Genomic DNA, 24,804 nt, shown 5'->3' with positions numbered 1-24,804 from the left:
TTTATTGACTTAGTATTTGACGCTATAAAGTGACCATCCGAAAACACCTACCTTTCTAATGTCCTCTAAACTCTCTCCATTAACCATGCTTGCCACTTTCGGAGCTGCCGTTGCAGCCCCAGACACCTCCCTTATCGATGCGTTCTTCTGCTCTGCCTGCTGTTGCTGTCTCTGTTGATACTTGAGCATCTCTGGATTCTCAATAATGGTGGTAGACAACTGAGCTTCAGTCATTATAGCTAGGCTTTTGCCATACGTGGACTGATGAATGTTGCTCTGTGGGCATTAAAAGCATACCACAAAGCAACTGACTACAACGGCTACTGTGACAATGATGTGTAAGCAAGTCAATGTTTTCCAAATAGACTTTCTTTCCAGAATAGAAATTAACATTGTAAATTCACTTCTCTTCTTAAATATTTTGTAAACTAGACAAGAACATATTTTTTGCAATATGAAAATCAGTCACTGCACAGTTCTACACATATTCCAATATTTTAATTGAATCAATATATCTATTAAAGATGATTACAGATTTTTGGAGTGTTTACTGCACCTTTTCCTCCTCACTGAGTGGATCTCCAAGCTCATCCTGGGAAAAGTCTAAAAACGCCACAGATCCATCCATGGAACACACCAAGATACCCAGTCCATTAAGCGTCCTGAAGGAAATAAAGATTCACTTTTGTTCTTTTGTCTTTTTCATTGATGCAAAGGGGCAATACAAAAAATTTTGCAATAAAAAACACTTAGCATAAGATTTATTAACACAGAAAATACCAATGAAACCAAAAAAGTGGGACAGCAAGGGGAAAGGGCAATGGACAGTAAGGGTCTGTGTGGTGATACTCAAAAGAAGGCAAATCAGAGACCGAACACGGGAAGGTAGCTTTAGAACAATACACCTATCCATGGCACAATCAGCACCATGAAAAGCTTTCTGTAGGGGTAAAAGAATATAAACTGAAGCATTCACTATGAGCAATGAGGAAAAAATAAATATACTTGCTTCAAAAGACATACAAAGAATTTGTGTGCTAGTGGAACCACATGAAGGGGCCTTCAGCAGATAAACTGATACACTTTTTTAAAGCCTTTTAATTGCTGTTTTGGGTTGTGTTTTTAGAGGTCCACAGAAGATGAAGCTTCATCATGTATGGGAAACAAATTACAGATAGTCTATCCCTAAAAAGAGCTTACAGTCTAAATAAACAAGACAGGAAGGAGAAAGGAAAAGACTAGAAGAGAGAAGCTATGTATGTTGGCTAAATACCTCTTCCTATCATCACTGTCTGAAGTGACAGCAATAAAAAGAAAATAAGATGTGCATTTGAGCAGTCCTAAGATCACTGCGTTTGGTAAGAGTGTATTTTTGATTTTTTTTTATTTGGGGTTTTAAGCAAACTGCACACGTTTTTGTATGTAGGGATATACTGCACCACTCTTCCAGAGGTCTCAAAGGCTTTCTTGGTGGAAGAGAGAGGAGAAAGCATACATTGTAGCCTTAATGGCATTACAACCTTCCAATGGCATTATAACCTATTACTACACGTTGAAAAAAAAAGTTTTGATCAGTAACTTGCATTCAAAGACTTCAGAGACAGTGAGATAGTGGTTTACAGATGGTTTGTTATAGAGAATGAAAGACGAAAGGGAAACAGGCGGAACTCTCTAGTCCTGTCCAAACTATTCCAGCGAAGCTTAAAAATATATTACATGCATCATGGCTACAGGTGTTTGAAAACAGCTTTTTTGTTGTGGCCAGACTCTTCACACATTCAGAGGAGTTAGCCTCAGCACTGTGTAACTAGGTTAACCAATGCTATTCCAAATTAGAAGAATGATAAAGTCTTGTTTAGAGTTTTCTGCTCACTTAACAGATAAAATTGCTGAGCTCCTACTAACCTCTGGACCCTACTAATTATTACATGAAAACATAATGGTGCTCAAATATTATAGTGATGGATCCAAGTCTAAACCTCTCAGCTAGAAACCAGAGAGCTATAACAAAATAACAGTATCAGATTTCTCTGAATTCAATCAGTCTGTTTTTAGAATTGGGCAAAGGACTGGAACATGTTTCTGGGAACATTCTGTATTATTGACATTTTAGCCATACATTTGGATTTGTAAACAGGATATAAAATAACAAGCTTCCTGATGAACCTTTGTCTGTCTCAAATATCCCACAAAACCATTTCCTCGTAAATTGCAAAATGTTAACCAGCTATTACTCCCGATGACTTTATGCCATTGAAAATGTGCAATTTGCAGATGAAGAATTAAAAAACACTTCAGGAAAACAAAGCTATTCAAAGCTATTGTACTACAACAGCAGTTCTCATGAAATACTCCATTTATTGGCCTTTATTAATGAAAGCAAAATGTTTTGGTTTTGAAATTTTTATCGTGCTTCACTGAGCTTCATGGCAAAATTCATGTGGCATACAGAAAACAAGAAGTTACACAACTGCAAGCCTAAAAATTTACAACATAAGAACACAGTGTTATAGCTACAAACGTGTAACTCCAAAAGTCAGGAAATGCTAGAATTAAAACAACCTATGTGATCAACTGCATTTATATTATGAAAAAGATTATATATATATACATACACACAGAACTCCCAATTCTGTAAATCACCTGATGCATAGGTGCAGAGTTTTATCTTAAATACCATTTACTGAGTAGTCTCATGTTTGTTTCTACCTTATTACTTAAGTCTTGCTGTGCAAATAAAGAACTGTTAACTTCTGCCTTTCTAAGGCCAGGCCTCTGATGCTCATTAGTTCCAAAAGTGAGACAGACCCCACTACCTGGGAACCACTTCTCCACTCATCATCTTTTTTAAAAAAAAAGGAAAAAAAACACACAAGCACTCAGGCTTTGATAAGTTATTCTGGAGAGAGAAAGGAGTGCAGTCTTGGGGAAAACTGAAAAGGGAAATTGCAACTCAAATGCTATGAGAGATAGGAGAACCCAGAAGATATAAAATTGGAAAAGCTAGGCAGAAGTCAGAGTCACTGACAGCCTGATACTTCACATCATCAATAGCAGGAGGAGTGTGAACAAAGGAACCCGGCCTACCTTCCCATCCCTGCTCCTCGCCTCCCCCTCAACTATGGTCATACCACCTCCTTCTACTGCTAGCAGAAATGGGGCCATGCTCCTGGATGCTGCAACTTTTTTCTTCTGAAACAGACAGCAAGAGCTGGTTCCAGCACAGCCAGGGTAACACTCAAAAAGCTGGTAAAGGATCTGCCACTACTACACCACCAAAAGGGGTCGACCTAAGATAGGCAGTGTGAAAAAGAAGAACTCTCTCTTCTTTTTTCTTCAAGGAAATATTGGCCTACAAGGTCCACTTGAATTTGTCATAACTGTATAGTGCAATAACTTATCATATATGTAATACAGGTAAAGCTCATCAGGTCCACCATATCATGTTATAAAATACATATGTTACCAAAAAAATTTGCAGAATCTTAACAAGTAGGAACTCATTCCACAGATAATTTACTTCATTATTTCCTAAACACATTAGTTTTCATTCAATTCTAATGCTACACAGCTTGAAGTGATCATATGCTAGTAGCTAGTGTCACACTACCAAAGATGTTGCAGCAGAACCAAACACTTCAGGAACCAAGCAGTGTGTTCCAACAGATGTAATCTCTACTATTTCAATGAATTTCCAGTTAATGTCTGTAGCTAAAATTGATGATAACATTCTGGCTTTTCTAAGAAACAAACTTACCAGGAGATATCCATGATTGACTTGTCAAACAGTTCATGTATGACAACTAAAGGCCGTTTCAGACATGTGAGCTTAAAATAGAAGAAACAACACTCAGAAATTTAGAAGTTCTATGTTACCATAAATATTACCACATTAATACTTTCCCAGAGTCTAACAATATTCTCCAAACAAGAACAGGCCAAGAGATAGCTGTATACTTGATGATATGACATCTGAAGTGCCAGGTTAGCCTTTCCCTTACCAGCACAGAAAAGCTCTGGAGAAGAATGGCTGTCTCTCAGTCTTCCCCTCCTTTCTGAAACAGGAGGTCTTAACCAACTTCGCCTGTATATTGCAGTCCTCGAACTTTCTACCACTCAAAAAGTAATTCCACAGATGCTAAAGACAGCTTCTATTCTAAGTTTTATTGAGATAAGGATGTTGCAAACTGCCAGCACAAGAGGAAAGACAGAAAACAGATTAGGCTTCATGTCCTCATTCAGACAGCTTACCCAAGTTAAGCGAAGCCTGCCAATAGTAAAGGAAAATTAACACAATTATCCTTAAAGAGGATTCCTCTATGCTTATAGGTCAGCTTAGTAATAAGGAACTGAACATGAAAATTCCCTGTAACCTGTTCTAAATCAGGTGCAATACTGTCAATCCAGTGGACTTGATAACTACAGCAGATAGTACAACCAAAATGAACTACAAGTCAATGTGATCTAAGATGTTTCATGCTCATTAGTACACAGATGTAGTATGCCATCATCAGCAGTTATTTCTTTCAGTTATTTATTTTCATCATAGGTCTGCATTGTATACATACCTAGAGCTCTTCAGGGTAATGACTGCCTATAACTTTGCATGTCTAAAATACCTAGTGTAACCTCGACAGGCACCCTACATGAAATCATAGTATAAATATAAAGTAAAATATACTGAGAGTGACACTTTGATTCGGGTATGCACTAGTAGCATTGCCAAAAACAGATATAGTGTTATGCATTTAACTATTGATGGATAAATATCATACTGGAATCTATAAATAGTAGACTGCAGTTAGCAATTGGTGTGTTCTGGCACACGTTTTCATCACAAAGCCTTATAACCAGTTAAACTTATTCCCTGCCCTTTGCAGCTGCCAAACAACCCATCTTGCATTTATAAATATGAGACTAGCTACTTTTCTCTCAGCCAGAATAACAATTTTAGTTTAGATTTTTGAAGTAAAACCCAAACTAGATATTGAAAACTTGAAAGTATATTTTAAAAGCTCATTCACTTTCACATTAATTTCCATAGGAAAGGCAGAAGCCAGGGATTGAAGCCAGAACAAAGCACAAAGATGAGCCATATATACCCTCAGAAACATCTGTGCCATGCCTGCTGTATTCTCTTTGTACCCATAAGAGCAAGACTAACAAAACTAGACTCTATGACTGATTAATGGGTAGGTGGGCTAAATACGGAATAACAGTATAGTCTTTCTTACAAGACTAACATGGAGATGGAGAACAAGTAAAAGACATAGGAAGGAAATAGGGTTGGATTATGTTTATTAGCTGTGATAACACATTACTCCCCTTAACCACAGCAACATACTCTATCACTGGCTTTTATCTGCTCTTGACTTTAGAATACTAAATTCCTGAAATGAACTAATACCATCCACTCCCTTTCCCCCATTTAAATCTCTAACAACAGAGAGAATAAAAAACTAAACATGAATCTAAATATAAGACCTAATTCTGTACACATAACCTTTGTGCTAAACCCTCAAGTTACCCAAATGACCACATTAGTCAAAGAACGCTGACACTTACCCAGACAGAAAGAGATCGATCCTTACTACCAACAGCACAACAGCAGTAGGGACAACTTGACTTGGTGGAGCTCCCATTCTTTTGTTTCTTCTTGAAGATTTTTGGATTGAATTTCTGAACAAGTGAGATGCCACATTTTATTACAGTAAGCAAATTTCAGTAGATCAGCTTTAAAAGCAAGCTTTCTATTTAAGAGTGAAAAAGATAAACGTTTCATGGAAACAAGGTCCCTAACCAGACTCCATAAAAGCACTAACAAAAGCCCCGTATGCTTTCTTAAGCGAGATTTTGAATACTTTAACAGGAACGCCAAAGAACATCAATTTCACCAGTGATCAGGAACCCACTATAAACCTAAGTCATTGAACAGCTAACAATGTTGGTGTCTGGCATTCCTAACATGCTCCTGTGTTCCCCTCATCTTGTTCATCTGCATGCAGTTCTCTTATCATAAGAGCAGGCTGATTGTTTCCAGCATTGAAGTTGACATTTATTACACACTACCATGTGTTTGCTTTACTAACCTTGACACCTATCTCCATCTGTTGTCCCACTTACGCATACAATTATCAAAAGGAACTTCTTACAAGATTTACTTTAGGGATAAATTATTATAATTCACCCACCACTACTGTAACTGCCTTCCGGTGCCCTACAAAATCCATGTTGGTTTTCCATCCATCTCTCTCAATGATCTGAGCAGTAGGTCCAGAATTATTCATGGCATGAGCAGAAACAAGATAGTGACCATCAGGTGACCAGCTAAGACGCAACACATGTGTTGTCCCTCCACACTGATGAAATAAATGAAAAAACATACTAAAACTTTAAGCATATCTGGCAAAAAAACATTTTTAATGCAAACTACTTCTATTTAAGATTTAGGAAATATATGATTACTAAGTCTTCTGTGACTATACAAGAATGACAATACAATTCTCAGCACATCAAACATGTTTATACAGGCGATGTAGCGTAACTTATGAAGCCCTAACAAAAGGAGGAAAAGGAATCCAGAGTACTATTTTTAGAAGAAACAAAATGCAAGTCTTTTTGCATACAGAACGCTCAGTATTTATCACAGTCCTAGTTAGTGACATGGCTGCAGCATACCAACTGCTAACAATCAGACTTCAGGTTTCAACACCAGATCACATGTATTCAGGCATTTACAGTCTATTAAGAGTAATTGCACTAACCACGATACCGTAAGATCACTGCAAAACACTCCACTCACTAAGCAACAGCTTCTGTCCCCATAAATTTGACCTCCTGATTAAAGTCATCACACAAGCACAGCCCTAGGATGCCAGACCAAAGATCCCTATCCTAAGTATTTGCCTTGTTTCTGGTAGTGGCCAACAGACAATGCATAGAAAAGAATGCAAGAACAATGCAGCGTGCCAATACTTACTCAGAATGACTTCTACATTTCCAGGAATTTACATGTTTCCACATCCCATGTATACCTTTGGCATCCACAACATTCAGTAGCAACAAGAGTCTCAATTTAATCATATGTTGTATGAGAAAGTAGCTCCCCTCCCACCCTTCTTTTGAATCTACCGTCACATAGTTTGATTTGACTTGGCATTGTTAAATTAACTAATGCCAAGTAACTCCAGAACTGGAGTCACTCTTACAATTTTCATTCACTCTATAGGAATTTACTTTGGTAAAACATCCTCAAATACCTCATCAAAGGGTTTTGTGATGCTAGTTTCCAATTGCCAGTCCATCGTCCGCCACACCTTCAAACTTCGATCATCAGCCTGAGAGGCAATATATTTTCCAACAGGATCCCAGGTCAGCCCTTTCACCAAGCCAGAATGCCCCTTTAAAGTGGCAAGAATTTCTGTATACACAGGCAAAAAAAAAAAGAGAAGAGAGTGTGGTTACTATTATCCCTTTTAGGACAGACTGTTAGAGAGCTCTATGAGATCTTGTTTAAACAGCATATTGAACGTAACCTCTTTTAATGTACAAATGACAACATAGCAACAAAACTGGAACATACACTTAAGCTTAGAGTGTACAAAAAAAGTGGTAAAGAAAACTGTTGACAGCGTAAGGGGTCCAAAACTCTTTATAAAAAATACATCAAAGCAGTAAGAGAAGACTAGCAGAGCCCAGACAGTTTAGAATAGCATGTTCAAGCAATGGAAAACAGCAGTTTAGCTGGAATTTTAATTAATATTCATCCTTTCCTCTGTACACAAAGATTATCACAACAAATTCAACTTTTTCAAAGTCATGACTGAAGAGACACACAAGCCTGGCAGACTCGGTAACCTATTTTCAGTCACTCTCTTGCTTATCAGTCTGTTAGAGAATAGGCTGAGAGCACTGCACAGGCTACACAGTTAGCTTGAAAGTATAAAACCTCCGGCATCAGTACTGGGAGCAACTCTAAAATAAACTGCAGTGTCTGAGCAACACACAATGGGAGTTTTAGCTTATATCAAGTTATGTGATAAGAAGCAGCCAAATAAAGGCACACGTTTCTTAACTGCCGTGGACCCTTGCAGGTCAGCTGGAGGCCTTGGGACTTAGTGAATTGCCAGCACTGCAGCAATGGAAGAAGCAAAAGGGCCATCGAATGTAAGACTGTAAAATGTAAATGCAAGAATGTAAGTAGCTTTTGCTACTGTGACAGGAGAGGGTTCTAAGGCTCCCCTAGCCCTTCCTTCTTCCCCCTCATTATGTAAGGCCACACTGGTTACTTAATATCAAGCTGAAGTTGTATACATTTGGGATACTGCAGAGATGGTAAAGAAAATGCACGTAATAATGACCTTCATGTGAGATCAGGAGCATAATCTGAGTGTTACTGTAGTCTACAGCAGCATGGAATCCAATGCACACCAACAACCAAATGTGGAACAGGGACTGACTCACCATATTGCAAGCATGCCATCTCATAAGACAGACAACCCATTGTCACATAGACATTTTCACAGTCCATGACATACACCCATGGAGGGGATAATTTGTTCCAAGGCATTACATACTTGCACATCTGAAATGTAAGATTTCTCACCTGGAAATTTCACAGCATTCCAGATGACAACAGTGTTATCCACACTACACGATGCCAACCAGGCATCGTGTGGAGACCATGCTACATCCATGACATCTGTTTGGAAAAAATATAAGACATCGTCAGTAATCAGAGAATCCAAAAATCATTTTCAAAATAACTTGTGGTGCAACACTTTCTCCATCACTGAGAAATGACTATTTCTGAGTACCAGTAGAGTGGAAGGTAAGAAAGAATACAGCAAAATGGGATTGAGGTACTCCAATTTATAATGTTTAATGACACACACACATCCAAGACAGAATGCAGTATTTAGTGATTATAGGAAGTACTAAAGCCTGTATAAAGTACTTCATCTTGCTTTGAATGAAAAAGTAACAGATACTGCAATGTAATCACTTTATTCCAACATACCTGGACTGACCAAAGTGATTTTTAATCTTGATTTCATTCACAGTTCACATCAGCAAGTGGAAAATGCATTTGAAATTACCTGGCTTATTCATCTTTTGCATTGCACTTTAGTAATTTTTTCTAAATGAATCCTAATATTCTGTTTTACAGAACTTTATCTTTTGCCTCTCAAGACATTATAGTGAAATATAAATGTCTTAATTAATAGTTATTCTATTACACAGTTTGCCAGGAGTTGCTTGCCAAATTGGCATTTGATTAAAAATGACATTTTTGTTAGATTTTTACTGTTGCCACTAAAATTACCAACTTGCCGCTAAATTTATGTTTTGAGCATGAAAACGCAATAGTACACATTTTGAAAAACTAGTTTACATTTTGAATTATGCTCATTCTGCATCTGTTAACTTACCCCCCGAATGGCTTCTGAGAATTGATACACACCTCCACTGCTCAACATTAGTAAGTTTGCTACTAGAACCAAACACAGTGCTCGGTCCAATATATCTAATTAAAATAGAAACAACAGTTAGCAACAGAACCACATCATGTTTTTCACAGTTTCTTTCTAAAGAATATCAGCTGCACGGTACAATTCTACTTCATATTCAGTTATTCCTGCAATAAATAAATAAACAAACAAATATTTTTATAGAAAGTACTTCCAGTTATTAAAAAACCCTAGCTTCAGTAAAATTTATAATGCCCACCAATAGCAAAAAAAATCCTAGTATTTAAGCTAACTCTTCAAATCTCATCATGAAGTTTTCTTCAATGCCAGAAGAAAATGTCTTAACCCCTAGACAGGAATGTGAGTGCCCAGGTAGACACACACTCCAGCCCAAGAAACAGGATAATACACTAAATCTCCAGTATCAGTGATGCAATACCACAGGTTTCAGCTCCATACACCCTAATAGACTAGACAGTGTGATTTACTTGAAATAAAATACAAAATTGAGAAGGAGGAAACATGCTTACGCGGCTCGTTTCCACACCATAATCAATTTGTCATCTCCCCCTGAAGCCAAGTAAACTCCATTGTTTGACCATCGCACACAGTTCACACAAGCTGAAATGTAGAAAATGTGCAAAAGAGTTTATAAGAAGAAAAATGAGAACAGACCATTCTAGACTGGGGTACAGAATTTATAATAAGCAAAGATAGACAGGAGATGTTTAGGATTTACGTGTGCTTTTTCCTCTCAAAGCAGTTATTCTGTCTGCTTTAGATAAATGAATTGGTACTTATCTGTCAGGAACAGTTGAGAAACTTAGTTTTAAAAACTATTCGTTATTTAAAAAAGCTTCACCAAAAGCGGTTCAAAAGGAGAAAGATTAATATTAATCTAAGAAAAGAAACTGCTTGTAGTAAATTAAGTGGGATTAAGAAGGAAAAGAAGAAAACAAGCATCTTGAAAAAAAAAAGAGGGACAGCTTGTTCAGGTAACCATATTTCTTTTACATATAACATGCAAAAAATATGCAGAATATTCTAGAACTATAATTGATATACTGCATGTGTTGTTGCCTTTACATTTATTCTTTCTTTTGATCTTTCCTTCAGAGCTCACCAGTTTCTCAGAATGTGCATTATCAATTACCTTGTGGTCACTGCTGGAATAAGTTTACAAGGAGATTTCCAACAGTATCTGTATATCTCTACGCATTATTCCACATCTTAACGAAATTTTCTACTGGACATCTAAAAACGTATGTATACAAAATATGACACCCCTTTGCTGTATTTTATTTATTCTTTACCACTGGACAGGGCATGCTTTTTGTAATCACAAACAAATATAATGCTTTAGCAAATTACCACCAGTCAGTTAAAAAAAAAAAGATCTGTTACCTAAGTGATTGTCCATCTGACAAAGCATCTTGGGAATATTTTCATTCTTTTCATCTTCCTCTTTCAGGACAGGAGCCATATTCCAGATCACAACTTTCCCAGAATCCTGGCCTACAGGTGAACAAAAAGACCCTCGTCTTAAATACACGCAAAAGGCAAAAGAGCTTTTCAACTTAATATCTGTTCCAGAACAGTCAGATTTTGTCACTACTGCAGTGGGAACTTAGGAAATATTTAAATACAGACGCCATTCTGATATAATTACAGTCAGAAGCACTTCATTTTTCTCAAAGCTACTGGAAAGTAAATTACAAAGCTGTGTTAAAAAAAATCGTACATAACAATGTAATGACTGTAGATATCAATGATACCAACTATAAGGATGAACTGTTTATAGTAAAATTGCATTTAACAGGAGAGAAGATGCATTCAAAATCTAAATTGCAATTATTGCAGCCAACAAAATTATTATTTGGGTTACAATACTGAATAATTTTGCATACATTTCTTGAGCTGTTCCATTTATATAATTGGATTTTCTTGACCCAATAGCTCTACTATTTAGCAGTTCAAAAAGCCAAACTTCACTTTCAGTTCCTTTTCAAATAAAAAAAGAAATTTGGCCATTATGAGCACAACTCAATTATCGCAGCCATTATCTCAGTGGATGTCCAAGAGGATGAGCAGATCAAAAAACGTAACCCTTCCTTCTACAGTAAAAATAGTACTTTTAAATACATATTAATGACTTAAATATCTGAAAAACAGTTGATTATGAAGTGATATGTTTTTAAAAGGGACAGAATGATTAAAGTGTTGTAAAGGCACAAGATCATTGTAGCCCAAAATTCTGGCCTCTATCAGTACGTAAGCATACCTTGTCCTCCTGTTGCAAACTTGGTCCCATCTGGGTGAATGTCCACTGAAAATATTGGCTTTCCTGAAATTTGAGAACAAGAAGGAACATACTGAATTGTTTTACAGTCAAAAGAATGTAGCAATGCCAACAGAACCATAAGTCTTCTGGTTAGTGAATAACCTTCTTCTTCCAAAAGCTATAGTCGTAAGAAATACAGCTGATTGAAAGAGTTGAAAGCAACCTGAAGATAAGAAGGACAGCCTATTAAAAGTGTATATGGAAGTTACCATGCCATAACAAACCAGTAATAACCAAGGAGACTTAATCCAGCAGGATATGCCAAATGCCTCAAAGCAAAATAATACCACAATACATGCGCCAACAAAGTAAAATTGTATTTGAGTAAGGAATTTCTTCCAGGTTTCTACAGTTCATTATCTGATGACCTGAAGAACGTTTTGGTTTGGTTTCTGTTTTTTTTTCCCCCAAATCCTCTCCAATCACAGATCACATGTGTTTGTCACACAATTGCTCATCCCAAACTAAAATTCTGTTGTTATGAAATGCGTCTATGCAAAGCCTAACTTTTAACTTTATAGTTTCCATATTGAAAAAGGAAGACTAACTCCAATATTACTCTTCAAACCTTCAGTTCTCTAGATGCAACTTCTTTCAGAAGAAAACTAATAATTCTATAAAACCTTAAGCCCTATAACAAATAGCCAACAGAGTTGGGGAACAGCTTTGGAAACCAGACAACCCTTGCTCTCAGCTTATTCTGCTCTGATGCACTGGATCACATACCCTCTCCTATGTGCTCACCGTTCTTTCAGCCTTTGCAGAAAGAGAAGGGAGAAGGCAGAAGAAAACTTACTGTCTTTCAATGATACCCAAAAAGCTAATACTAAGGATTACTTGAGGGAACACATGATTTCCACATTCAAATAACTTCTGGCACCAGTCTGACCATTTCCAAACCAGAATGCTTCTGTAAGCAAGACCACACACACGTCAGTATAAGACAATTTGTCATAACAGCCAAAAGAACAAGTACCCACACACCAAAACTACTTCGGTGTGAATTTCCCATGGATGTAAATTCTTGGATTGTATCTTCATATGTTTAGACATAAATGATAAAACTGTAGAATTTATCCAGATCACCCAATCACTGGTTTGATACTGCAACTGTATCATTTGTATTCCTTGACATTAATCTGCTAACAAAACCCGTGTCCCAATATCCAGTATTTCTTACTTCTTTCAAGAGATAGGTATTCTGCTTCGTGTATTTTCTCTATGTTGACTTGTTTTAAGATTTATTTAATTTGGATTTGTATTGCAACACTGACATGTGATTCCCCTTAAAATTTTTACAGGCAGCCAAGCAAAGACCTTAACCAGAGTAAGATGGCACTCAACTTGCATTCCTTCCAAGTCCTTTAAACCACATAAAACACGAACTGAGATTTAGCTGTGTTTTTTCTTCAGATTGTTGTGTTTGAATCTATCTTTTATTCTGCTAACTTGAATGTAACATACATGGCTAAGCTGGATACTTTCAGAAGTGCAGGCAGGAAGCAAATGTTTTGCCCTACCCAAGATGTAGAAGTTCACTTAAATTAAACCAGTGCATCATTTAAACTACTTTAACCCACTGATAAAGAAACAGGTCATTCTGTAGACCTTACAGGTGGAAGAGGTTAGCTTTTTAATCTGTCAACAATCTTAAGCATCTTAAGCAAGAAGTTACTATGCTTTCAGGTCTACCATCAGACATGAGAGTACAGTGCTCCCTCCAGCGAGCCCTTTATCAAAGACGTTTTAAGGTCGTTAGCCAGGTACTAACCTGACTCATTTTGCCTACAAATCATTCACAGAAACGGGAAACTGTTCCCCAGCAAGTCAGAGGGAACAACCACCTCCAGTACAGGGGCATCTATAAACAGAACTATGACTTCCAGAGCCAACACAGCACCTATGAATGAAGCTTCAGAATTTATGCGGTTTGTAGTTAAACGATAGTGCATTTAAAATTGGTTTAACAGATGCAGCTGTCTCGTATATGAAGACTTGTTCTAGTAAATATAATTATATATTGACAGATATAACATCTTGCTTGCCTCTCTACCCTTCCTTCCCTGATCTGCTCTGATTCTACCACTCTGCCCTTCCCAAAAGCCTGCATTAAACAGCAGCCGTGACCAAAGCATGCACTGTTACATGTCTGACAGACACATCAGCTTCTCATTATTCACGCAAAACAGATATGCTATACATTCTAAATAACTGAAATAAGTCATTGCACCTGTTGCTTTGCAGAAATTACTGACATAATGTAGATTTATTTTGCCTTTACTGGGTCTTAAAACTAGCATATCTCTGATTTCTGCCTTATCTCAGGAGCACAATCCTTGAGAAGCAGTAACGTCAGCCCTCTTTGTTCTAGGGAAAGTTTTTGCGCAGATCCACAAATGGGGCTGACGATATTTAGCAAATTGCTTTACTTACAGAGTCAGAGGTAACTTGGATACAGATTCACCATAAAAGCCTAAAATTAGCCACATCAGAGAAAATGTCCTTCTGGACCAGCACTCTGTGTTCAGAAACCAGCACTAGATACTCCCCAGGGATCTGTACAACTGCAAGCACACGGTGCTTCTTCCCCAGGGAAATCTTCAAGCTCCAGAAATTTGCAACTTTCACTTCTTGAACCAGAGGCAGGATGTCTGCATTCAGCAGCCATCAGCCTTTTGTTCTATAAATTCACCAGGCCATTTCTCAGGTCCATAATTACCACCATCAACAGCCCCCGACACAGAGACCCACAGCTCAACCACAGGCTCTGAAGAACCACCTGCTTCCCAAATCCTGTACTTATGTCTGTTATTTCAACACCCCTTAATGCTTGTACAGGGAAAAAGTAAACCAAAAATCACTTGACATTCACCCCGTTTCTGCCACTCACGACTCTACACATATTCATTGCATCTCCAGCTCAGTCCTCCCATTCCTGGCCCGAAGACTCCAGGCCCACCTGGCCATTCCTTGCACTAAAGCTGCTTCTCACTGCTGATCATTCTGGTCACTCCTCTACAAGATTCCTTCAGTTCTCCTACATGATTTTTCTCACTAGAGATATTAGCTTACTAACCCCAGTTCCAGATTTCTTAGAGTTCCTACAAATAAGGTGCTTTCATTTTCCATATACAGGAAATCTGTCCAACTACACCCAGCCTCGGCCTGTCACGCCCTCTCCTTAACAGCCATTTTGCATTAGTCAAAATACAAACACTAACTGCAAAATGCCATGTCACATACTGGCACAGCAGAATAATTATATTGTCTGGATCTGGACAAAATATTATTTAGAGGCCAACATGGATTTTATTTCAAACTGCTTTGGATTCAAGATTAGGGGTAACGTAACTAAACAAGGACTGCTCAGCTGTTTGCAGCCCACAGCTTTTGGCCCACACCACTTTCACAAGTGCTCGTCCAGTTCAGCTATAACTTTTTAAAAGCGGATGAAGGCATAAGCTTAAGCTGTGATGAGCAGCCCAGAGGGGAGAGCAACCACTGGTGAACCAGCTCAGGACCACGGGGCACCAGGACTTTGCTCCCAGCTCTGGCTGTGACCACTGCTGGGTGAGCACGAACAGCCACGCCTGGATGTCTGCAAGGAACAGTAGCTACTGGATGCAGAAGCCTGAGCTTCTACCACCTGGGTGAAAAAGATCATTCTCATCCACAGTCAGGCAGCAGCACCACTACACGTTTCAGCACCAGAACGTGAGGAAACTCACAGTGGTATAAGCCAAGCTATACAGCACCTAACTTGGACCCCGTGGCTAACCTTCGGGCAGAAGCCGTAGCTTTACTACAGAAAGCAGCGCATCACTGCCACAAACGAATCCATTTCCTATTTAGCACAAATACCACACGAATTTTCACATCACTTTTGGTACAGTCATATTCATGAGTTCAGAAATAGGTAAACACACGTGGAGTTCACAGTGGCAATTCAAAGTTTCCCTGTTAGTGGTAAGGGGCATTAAGCTGAAACGCACTGACTTGGAAAGGAAAATCCTCCCAGCAACCTGTCCCAGAGCTGCGCGTGCTCACAGATCCTTGGCTATCAAGAAGCACGGAGCTTGTCTTGATTAAATTAGATTACGTGGTCTTAAAAAAGGGAATCACTTGTAAGGCTACACTTACGAACGTATATTAATTCTTTTAAGATCTAAAAGGAATTCCTTAATGTATTTAAATCAGTGTTTGTTCAATACCTTAATGCCTTTCTATATCGCTTAAATAAAGATGTTAACTTCAACAATCATTAGGTTGTCAGCACAAGTAAGCCAAGACTTTTGCTTCCAGTTTTATCAATCAAGAGATGTAAAATGATTTTAAAAAGAGAGAGAAGAGATTACATGATTACAAGACAGAAATTCAACAAGATGCAGTCATTATCTGGGAGCCTTTTCCTCCCTTTCATGGCTATCAAGGCAATGCCATTTACAGTGGTGGATAACGGTCACAAGTTAAAGCTATAAAACTTGTTCCATACTACTTGTGGTTTATAAACTGATCGCAGATACTGGGTTTTTCCTCATTTCCTTCATTTTCTCAGAGTAACGAAGAAGCAGCCATTATTTAATAGTAACTGCTTCCTTTCCCGGGCCTGTGTCCTTATCTGATTACACTGTTAGATCCTGCTGAAACAAGCCATGAGGCACCAGGTCCCTCTTCAAAACTGACTGAATGCTGTCCCATGCTTGTAACTGAAGAAGTTTTGAATTTCATACAAGTAATTAAGCATCAAACCAAAATATAAGTGATGCTTAAATAGTAACATTAAATTGCAAGTGTGTTTTAAGATGTTTTTCCCCCTTTCCTGTCATAATTTCTAAAACAATTAGTTGACGTTACTGAAGTTCCCAACATCACATTGCATGAGGAAGCAAACCAGGTCCATTAAAACCAGAACACCTTCTGACAGACCAGATGTCCTGTTGGATTCTTTGCTTAAAGAACCTAAACACATATGATATGCTTGTTTGGTTTTTAACTTCAGGCTATGACCAATAAAATAAAATGACTACTTTACGTGAATTTTTGCCACAACATGAATGAGCTTCTATTTATTTTGCTTCCAGCCCGTCTCAGATACAACATCCACCATGACTCACGTATCAATTTAAATATTTACATTCCACCATTACAGCTTGAAGAGATAATAAACTCTATGCCTGTATTTAAACAAAAGCAGGCTCCAATTTCTACAAGTTGTTATACACGAACAGCACCTTAGGGTTTGCAAGAGTTTCTTGGAATTGCATAGGACTTCCTTTCTAGTAGGGCTAAGCGTTTGTCATCATCTAAGACCAGGGCCCTCAAAAACCTGTGTGCCAAATATGTCCATACAACTGTTGGATGTGTGATGCATCTTTACAGAGGTACTGAATGGAAGGAGAATCAAGCCACACGATCTATCTGCACCTTACAGTTGTGCCCCCCCCCCCCATTAGATTGCACTTATCAATATTCTTTCCTGCTCCAAGTCAAAGAAACAGTGAGGAGATGAACACAATAATGAGAGTTTCATGCAATGAACTCACATTAACAGTGTGAAAAGCTTACGGAAAATCCATTTGAAGAATAAATATTTCCAATAAATACTCACACAATGCAGCATTAAGAACTCCAAGACAAAAACCAGTCAAGCCAAAATGTGCTAAAGTGCTTTTATAGTAAATGCAGTGTCTCAAGTGAGCAGCATGAGAATCCCAGGTGCAACTTACTTGCTGCAACACTGACTTCTGTTGTCTACTATCTCATACAGACTGTATGCCTGTGAGCATCATCAAACTTGTTCTTGCCAGTTCAGTAACATACAAATCCCAAAACTGAGTGGAGGGGAAGGAAGAGGTAGGAATGACAGCACCAAACCAGTGCATGCAGAAGCCAGTCATGATCCGGACTCTTGCTCACGTACCAACATCAGTGAAGCAACCTCTTCTGACAGCAGGGAAAACAAAAAGAGTAAGGGCTACCAACAAGTAGTCCGCAACATAAATACTGACCCTGTTTCTGGAGAAGTATCAGAGCAAACATGTAGGCCCATTAACAGCAATGGGTACGGCTTCTATGCAGCCATCCCTGCAGGATCTGGGACCTGGGTATGTTAAAATCGGCCAACTAAACTCACCCGGTTTTATTCTGAGCTCCTTGCCCCACGTGTAAGAAGACATGAATGTTATGTAGTCCTGTAAGTGTTATCAGACCTTAAAGCATTTTAGAAACGAAGCCAGTGATGAATGTCTGTCATAGTTTCACCACCTACAAAACAAAGCAACTTGCCCAAACTCATCCCCACAGGACAGTGGCAGAAAAACAAAATCTGGGACTACCACAGCCCTGTCTACAGCATTATCCATTAAAGAAAGTACCATAAGCCTTTATAAATGGAACCTAACTGCAAATTGCTTGGCAGAAGATGCTTTTCTACAATTCACAAGCTGATACCTAAATAGAATACTGAAAACTGCTACATGTTTCAAATACATACCCATACCAAAAGGTACATGCATTAAAGAAGTAAGGAGAGAAGTTATAAGTCTACTAATCTGTGATCTGCACAGACTTAGGCCAAAAGGTTTTATCCAGCTGCTCATAACCGGGCTCCAGAGAGACAGAGGACAGCCTGCACACAAGCAGCCAAAGATCAAGATGCAAATGTTGCATTCATTTAGATTAACCAAGTAAAAAATATAAGGAACATTTCAAATAAAGCACTTCCACTATTCTTCCAGTCCACTACTACCTTTCATTAAGAGTCTAAGTTCATTATGGTCCATGGAGAGTAGTTCAAGTAAAGATGCATGGAAATTTCAACTTTAGTCTGAAGTTATTATTCTTAAAACCTGCAACACGATCACAAAGACAATAAAGCATACAGAGCCAGCTGTAAAGTTGCACCTATGTTTTTTAACTCAAAGCACATTTCTGCAGCTTGAATAAGCCGGCCTCCTGCTCGGTTTTATCTAGATACGAATCGGCCATGTGAGTCGTGCCACCGACATTTACCAAGGTATAAAAATGGGCAGTTGAGATGGAGCTGTATGCGTGAATGCGAGGATAAAACTTGCATGAACAAAAGTGAGCCCTTCACATGGGATTTCTTCTCCCTGCTAAACCAGGAACTATACGAGAATTACTCTGCAAACTGTAAGCAGCGTGAGCATGTAAGACCAATGCTATCTCGTACCAGACACCTCAGGGAAGCATACACATCCCTCAGCCAGCACCAGCACTTCACCCCGAGCCTTCCAGCTCACAAAACCCTTGGGACTCCCCCAGGGGCAGCAGTCGGGACCCCCCAGCAGCCGGGGGGCTGCTCGCCCAGGCCCCCCCACAGGAGCTGTGCCCTCGCAGCCCGGAGGGGGCCCGGCCGGGCTCTCAGGGGCAGGGCCGCGGCGCATCTCGGGGCCCGTCCCGCACGGCGGCGGCAGCAGCAGCCCCTTCGGCCATCTTCCGAGGGCTTTCGCTTTTGCGCTCCCCGGGTCCCTCGGCACCACGGGGCGGCCCCGTCCACCCGCAGCAGCCACTTGTTGCTCCCCCGAGCCCCATGCATCCCCCCAAACCCCATACGCGTTCCCCCAAACCCCTCGTGCACCCCCAAAACCCCTCACACACCCCCAAATTCCCCCCCCCACCGCCGGGCAGCGGCCTCCCGGGGCTCCCCCCCCGGCACCTGCCTCTCGGCACCTGCCCCCGCCGCCCCTCACCATTGTGGTTGACCCAGGTCGGCTTCAGAAGCTTCATTGTCTCCCGCCCGGGGCCCCCCGCCGGCCTCCGCCCTCGGGACCCCAGGGCGGCTCCTCCCGGGCTGCCTCGGCCGAACGAGCGGCGGAGCGAAGCGGAGCGGTGCGGAGCTCTCAGCGGCCGCCGGTCACCGCCGCGGCCCCGCGCCGCTCGCCGCTCTGCCCGCCCCCTCCGCCGGCCGGAGCCGCCTCAGCGCCGCTCCATGCCCCGGCGCCGCCCGTGCCGCAGCCGCCGCCGCCCGGCCGCATCCCCCGCTCGGCTCCCGGCAACGCCGGAACTCGGCGCCTTGGCAACCGCCTAAGCGGCCCGGCGGGAAACAGCGGCCCCCGAGCCGCGCCGTTCCTCACACGCTCGCACGCCGCTCGGCACGGGGGGAGGCGCCGCCGCCGCCGCTCCGCCCCTAAGGGAGGGAGGGGACGGGCGGGCGCCCCCTGCCGGGCCCGGGGGGTGGCGGCGGGGCTGGGGGCGGAGCGGGGGGAGCGGCCCCTGGAGGGGGACGGGGGAGGTCGCAGCGCCCCCGCGGCGCGCTCGGTGCCGGTGGCGGCGGCGGCTCGGGGAGTCCCCGTGAGGAGCCCCGAAGGGCTGGGGCCGGGCGCCGAGCCCCGGAGGAGCGGCCTCGGTGACAGGCGGAACGTTTGTGGGCCGAAACAGGGAGCCGCCGGAGCGCACGGACGGAGCGGGAGCGGGAGCGGGACGAGCCTGGAGCCATGCTGGCGGCGGCCCGGGGGCTCCGCCGGGCCTGGGCAGCGCCCGGCAGCGCCGCGCTCAGGTAGGGCTCGGCCGCATCCCCCGGCCCCGGGGACGGAGCCCTTTGCGCCGGGCTCCCCGCTTCGTCCCCTCCGGCGAGGCCCGGGGCTGGTCCCGGGACGGGCCTGGCTCCCCCGGGGTTCCCCCGGTGTCCTGGGCCTGCCCCGCCTGCGCCGCTCCCCCCGGGGCTGGGGGTTCTGGGGAGCTCCGGCCCTGTTTAATCTGGGCTGGTTCCGTTCCTCCACAACTCTGAAACGGGCCTTTGCCTGAGCTCGAGAAAATTAATCAAACCCGCTCGGTAGACCTAAAATGAATTTTTGTTTCACCTCTCAGTGCCCTGCGTAGTCTCAGCACTGCAAAGTGCAAATTTTGGCTTTAGTTACCTCATTGAAGAGTTCATCATTTCTATGCTGATGCTATATACTGTAGTGAATTAAGTAGTAAGAGACTAGAAATTCATTATTGTAGCATACGACTAATAAGTATCTCTTGTGCTTTGCTGAATTAATGTGACTAAACTCAGTTTCTCCTAATGCTTTCTTTACGTTCCCTTTTCTTCTTTAGTTGCTGGCTGCCCCAGACGGTTCAGTTTCGAGGAAGTCACTGGGAGACATCACTGCTGGCGTTTAGGGCATCTCTCCCCATGAGGTGAGTGCAGTTGTCACTGAGTTGCGTAGAATTGTTTGCATCCTTAGGGGAATGTAATTTTTTCCAAGTCCAAATTAATTTTTAAATATAGATGTTTGCACTTAAGATATTATATGTAGCAGTTAGAGCTGGTGGCCTCTTGAGAGTTTAATGGTAACCTATATAATAATTATTGCTTTATGCTTGTGGGTAGCTGTATTTGCTTCAACCACAGAATACAGGTGGAGATGTTCAGATTCAAGCTGTGCTCCAAAACTCCCTTTTGAGCAACATTGGAAACAAATGCCTAGCTGAACTGAAAATACTTGACTACAAGGTGCTATGCTAGACAGCCCACATCGATGTACGTTAGATTTTGGTATCCATGTTTTGTTCTGATGCAATTGGGTTTAAAATCCTGCTAGCTAGCAGCTACCCTCAGAGAGACCATTTCACATCCTGAAGGTTATTCGTGCTTCTGCAGGTTTGTAGTGTTGTGGAGATAACATGGCCTACGCTAGACATCTGAACACCGAACTGGAAACTGGGAGTTTCTGCATTCCAGAACTGGCTCATGCAGTAGCACAGAATAAATTACTGGCCACCCTATAAACGTAGTACCTCAGAGTTCCTATCTGTAAAGCAGGAATGATAACCCACACGTCTGTGTTTGTGGAGCGTGGCATGTGTTATCTTGCACATAGTAGGTTTGTGTGTTAAGTACAGCAGTAGAGAAATACCTGCGTCTTGAATTTGATTCCAAAGGCGGAAATTTTAAAAGGATGTGTACAACCACCCTCTCAGAGCCTTCTTTAATGTGAGATAGCAGGAATATTTGTAAACATGTTGCCTGCCTTGCTGCACTCTGAGCTAGTTGGAACCAATTCCAGCTCTACGTTTCTGGAACTTCCTAAGTCATTCTGACTTCTAGCACAGACCTTGAGGTTGCTCTTCTCAGGCAGGTACAGTTCTGTTTGCAGAAAATCTCACAGGACGTATGACTGTCCCATAGAAACTATATTACTTGAATAAAGCTAAAATTTCAATTAGGGACCAAGTAAAGCTATGGGAAGGAACAGTTCTTAAGGTAAAGTGGATGTGAAAGTTGGTTGTGTTGAATTCAGTGACAGAGCATCTTTTTCTGCTCATGTAATTATTTATCTTGCCAGAGCACAACCAAAGAAAAAAAAGAAGGTGGATGTAAGGAGAGAGCAAGCACAGAAGGATCGTATGAAAAAGAAGATCAAAAAGTTGGAAAAAGCTGCCCCAGAACTGATTCCAATTGAGGATTTTGAAACACCGCTTAAGTACTCGGATAACAGCAGGTAAGTAACACTATCAGCATGAGCTGCATTTGTGGTGCGAACACTTCTAACATCTTCCTCTGCAAAACTGCAGTACAGTGCCAGCCTTTATATAAAGCATAACTGATTTCTGCTAGGAAATGTGGAAAGCGAATTGTATTTGCTCCTGCTAAAAATAGTGAAAAAAATAGTCACATGAATGTCCTGTTGGAAAGGCCATAGAAAACTTCCAAGACGGACATTGAAGGAAAGATATGTATTACATTTTTAAAGAAACATATTATTTTGTTTGTTTGCTTGCTGGTTTTTGGTAATTTGCTTTTCCGGGTGCAGTTGCAGGCCATTTCTCTATTACAATGCTATGTTTACTCTTCAACAGGGTGCGAAGTCTTCCCCCTCTGTCATTTGAGGAGACAGAAAGAAGAGTTTTACTTATGAAAAAGTGGTCTGCATATAAGCAGAAACAAGACAGGGCAGAAAAGCAAGCAATTTGGAGCCTTGTAGAAGCCCAACAAGAGGCACTAAAGGAACTGCGCCTTGAATCTGAGGAGCTCTATCAGGCAGCAATCAGACGAGACGAGGGGCTTTTCCCCTTTGAGAGAGAGGGACCTAATTATACCCCACCACTTCCTGGTTATGATCCTCCCGAAGGAAAATGCATTGATATCACCAAAGTGTATACGCAGTGACAGAAGAGTTTATTGTTCATCGGGCATAAGCTGCTCAGCCAACTGCAAAAGGAAAGAACGGAATGAGAATTAATTCCTTCTGCACGTTAAAACACTGTAGGTATGTGATGGTGAAAAAAAACATGGAACAGAATATCCTGTGTCTGCCGTCATTGTTTTTAAACTGGCTACCTATGGAATAAAGCATCCAACACAGCTAATCTACTTTAAATTTATGCCATATTAGACCAAGGCAAACAAGTATTTCACTGAGTATTTTCTCTTTCTGGCCTTGTATTTCTCATCTCTCCGTGTGCTCCTGAGCAGCAGCATTTTTGTTCTGCATGAACCATAAGTACAAAGGCATAGGCTACAAAGACTAGCATGAGGAAAGAATGTCGTAGTCATCACAACAGAGACGACTAGCAGGGAGGCAGTAGCTGACTGTTTACTGCCTTTGCTTCAGATTTCAGTGGTTTTTCATATAATAGAGGGGAAATTGATGGAAAATGTACCTCACCAAAGCAAAAATTAGCTTTTTTTTAAAATTTCCTTGTAAAGAGTGCATTAAGTCTCTAATAGTGTTTTCCCTAAAAACAGATCTCACTTCAGTCATTTGAACCTTTATTTTTGTAGTAATTTGAATACTGCCATAGACATATTTAAAAAGAACACATGCATTATTGTTCAAGAGCAGTTCCCCAACAGCAGGCATGTTTCAGGGTCCGCAACGTTATCCCACTGTATCAGAAGCTCTTAAGCACCACAGTACTGAATCTGGGTAGTGCCTTTTGAATGCCAGTGGCTGTGTCCTGAACTGGCAGGGAGGAGTGCCAGCTTGTTTTTATTTTCCCATCCGGCAGGCCCAGATGTTCCAACAATGCCTTCTTCCAACAATGGGCAACACCAGGCTTGTTGGGGAAGAGGTGCTGCTAATTTGAGAGTTTCCTGCTGCGTTGCTGAGATGAGATCCTAAAGCATAAGACAGTAGTAAAAGACTAAAATCAAACACCTCACTTCTTGTAAAAAACAGTGGGTGTTTATTTAAACTTTAAGTATTTTTGAATGAGTGCTAAAGTACTGGTGGACAGAGCTATACGGCACTGAGCTACAGGTGTGTAATTCTGATGTAATGCAATTAAAAAGCAGGACAGATGAGCACTGCATATCACATACTGACCAAACAGCAAAGCGGTCGCATCACTTGGCATTGTCTTGGTCGAGCGGAAGGTACCATTCAGGCGGCGGGCTCTTCCTGTACGTCCACACCGGGGCATATTTCTGCTTTTCCTTCACTCGGGCTCTTTCGCTCTTGCACAAAGCTTCCTGAAAGAGAGGCACAAACGGCGCCGGCACCGCGCTGGGCGCTCCGCTCTCACCGCGGGGAGAGCCCGAACGGAGGCTCCAGCCCCTTGGCTCCGCACCCCGGGGCGAGGCCCCGAGCCCCCCCCGGGCGGTACCTGCGCGGCGGCGGCGCGGCCGCTCTCCCAGGCGCGGCAGGCGGTGTAGTCGTCCCGCCAGCGGGCGCAGGCCGGCAGCTGCCCGTGCGCGTAGTAGTGGTGGAAGGCGTGCCGCAGCCCGCGGCAGTGCCGCCACTCCCACCAGTAGTCCTCGCACGGCCGCGGCGGCTGCGGGCGGACGGGGCGCGTCAGCCGGCACCGGCCGAACCCGGCCGAACGCGGCCGAACCCGGCCCAGCCGAACCCTTCCGAGTCCCGCCGAGCGCCCCCTGCCCCTCTCACCCGCCAGCTCTCGCCGCCGGCCATGCTGCCCCCTCCTCGCGTCCGCCCCCAAAGGGCGGCCCACGCTCCGGCACGTGACCGCCCCGCCCCGCCCTCCCGGCCGCGGGTTCGAGGCTGGCCTCAGCCTGGTTCCGCCACCCACCCGCCCCGAAATCAC

General features: G+C 42.2%; 3 protein-coding genes across 5 annotated transcripts in view; 1 reads left to right on the top strand and 2 right to left on the bottom strand.

Annotated features, from left to right (window-relative positions):
- The window catches only part of HIRA (histone cell cycle regulator), a 34,527-nt gene extending 14,612 nt beyond the window's left edge, over nt 1–19,915 (bottom strand). The window contains exons 1-12 of one of the 2 annotated variants that reach the window (XM_083803462.1): nt 19,524–19,915; nt 11,752–11,814; nt 10,875–10,985; nt 10,001–10,091; nt 9,432–9,526; nt 8,606–8,701; nt 7,260–7,420; nt 6,192–6,359; nt 5,566–5,679; nt 3,758–3,828; nt 557–662; nt 52–276 (exon numbers count right to left, since the gene is read on the bottom strand). In XM_083803462.1, coding sequence (XP_083659588.1) covers nt 52–276; nt 557–662; nt 3,758–3,828; nt 5,566–5,679; nt 6,192–6,359; nt 7,260–7,420; nt 8,606–8,701; nt 9,432–9,526; nt 10,001–10,091; nt 10,875–10,985; nt 11,752–11,814; nt 19,524–19,560 — 1,338 coding nt within the window. In that variant the 5' untranslated portion in view covers nt 19,561–19,915. The remainder of the gene's footprint in view (nt 1–51; nt 277–556; nt 663–3,757; nt 3,829–5,565; nt 5,680–6,191; nt 6,360–7,259; nt 7,421–8,605; nt 8,702–9,431; nt 9,527–10,000; nt 10,092–10,874; nt 10,986–11,751; nt 11,815–19,523) is intronic. The other variant, XM_083803461.1, reaches the window with a different exon arrangement.
- A 118-nt stretch (nt 19,916–20,033) lies between these two features.
- MRPL40 (mitochondrial ribosomal protein L40) lies at nt 20,034–23,124 on the top strand. The gene is made up of 4 exons (XM_083803542.1): nt 20,034–20,329; nt 20,872–20,955; nt 22,104–22,259; nt 22,618–23,124. The coding sequence occupies exons 1-4, from the start codon at nt 20,268–20,270 to the stop codon at nt 22,925–22,927; spliced, it is 612 nt and encodes a 203-aa protein (XP_083659668.1). The 5' UTR covers nt 20,034–20,267; the 3' UTR covers nt 22,928–23,124.
- On the bottom strand, nt 22,918–24,750 carry LOC310883364 (synaptic plasticity regulator PANTS). Of its 2 annotated transcripts, none has more exons than XM_083803547.1 (4): nt 24,648–24,750; nt 24,367–24,534; nt 24,087–24,232; nt 22,918–23,878 (listed from the first exon to the last, which is right to left on the bottom strand). In XM_083803547.1, exons 1-3 carry the CDS (start codon nt 24,669–24,671, stop codon nt 24,107–24,109), a joined length of 318 nt encoding a protein of 105 aa, XP_083659673.1. In that variant the 5' UTR covers nt 24,672–24,750; the 3' UTR covers nt 22,918–23,878; nt 24,087–24,106. The 2 variants fall into 2 exon arrangements, with proteins under 2 accessions (XP_083659673.1, XP_083659674.1); XM_083803548.1 differs by having other exon boundaries at nt 22,918–22,969.
- Nucleotides 24,751–24,804: the final 54 nt, after the last annotated feature.

The sequence above is a fragment of the Anser anser genome, assembly GCF_964211835.1.
Source record: "Anser anser genome assembly, chromosome: 18".
In the NCBI taxonomy this organism is placed as follows: Eukaryota; Metazoa; Chordata; class Aves; order Anseriformes; family Anatidae; genus Anser; species Anser anser.
This window is presented reverse-complemented; position numbering and strand designations above follow the sequence as displayed.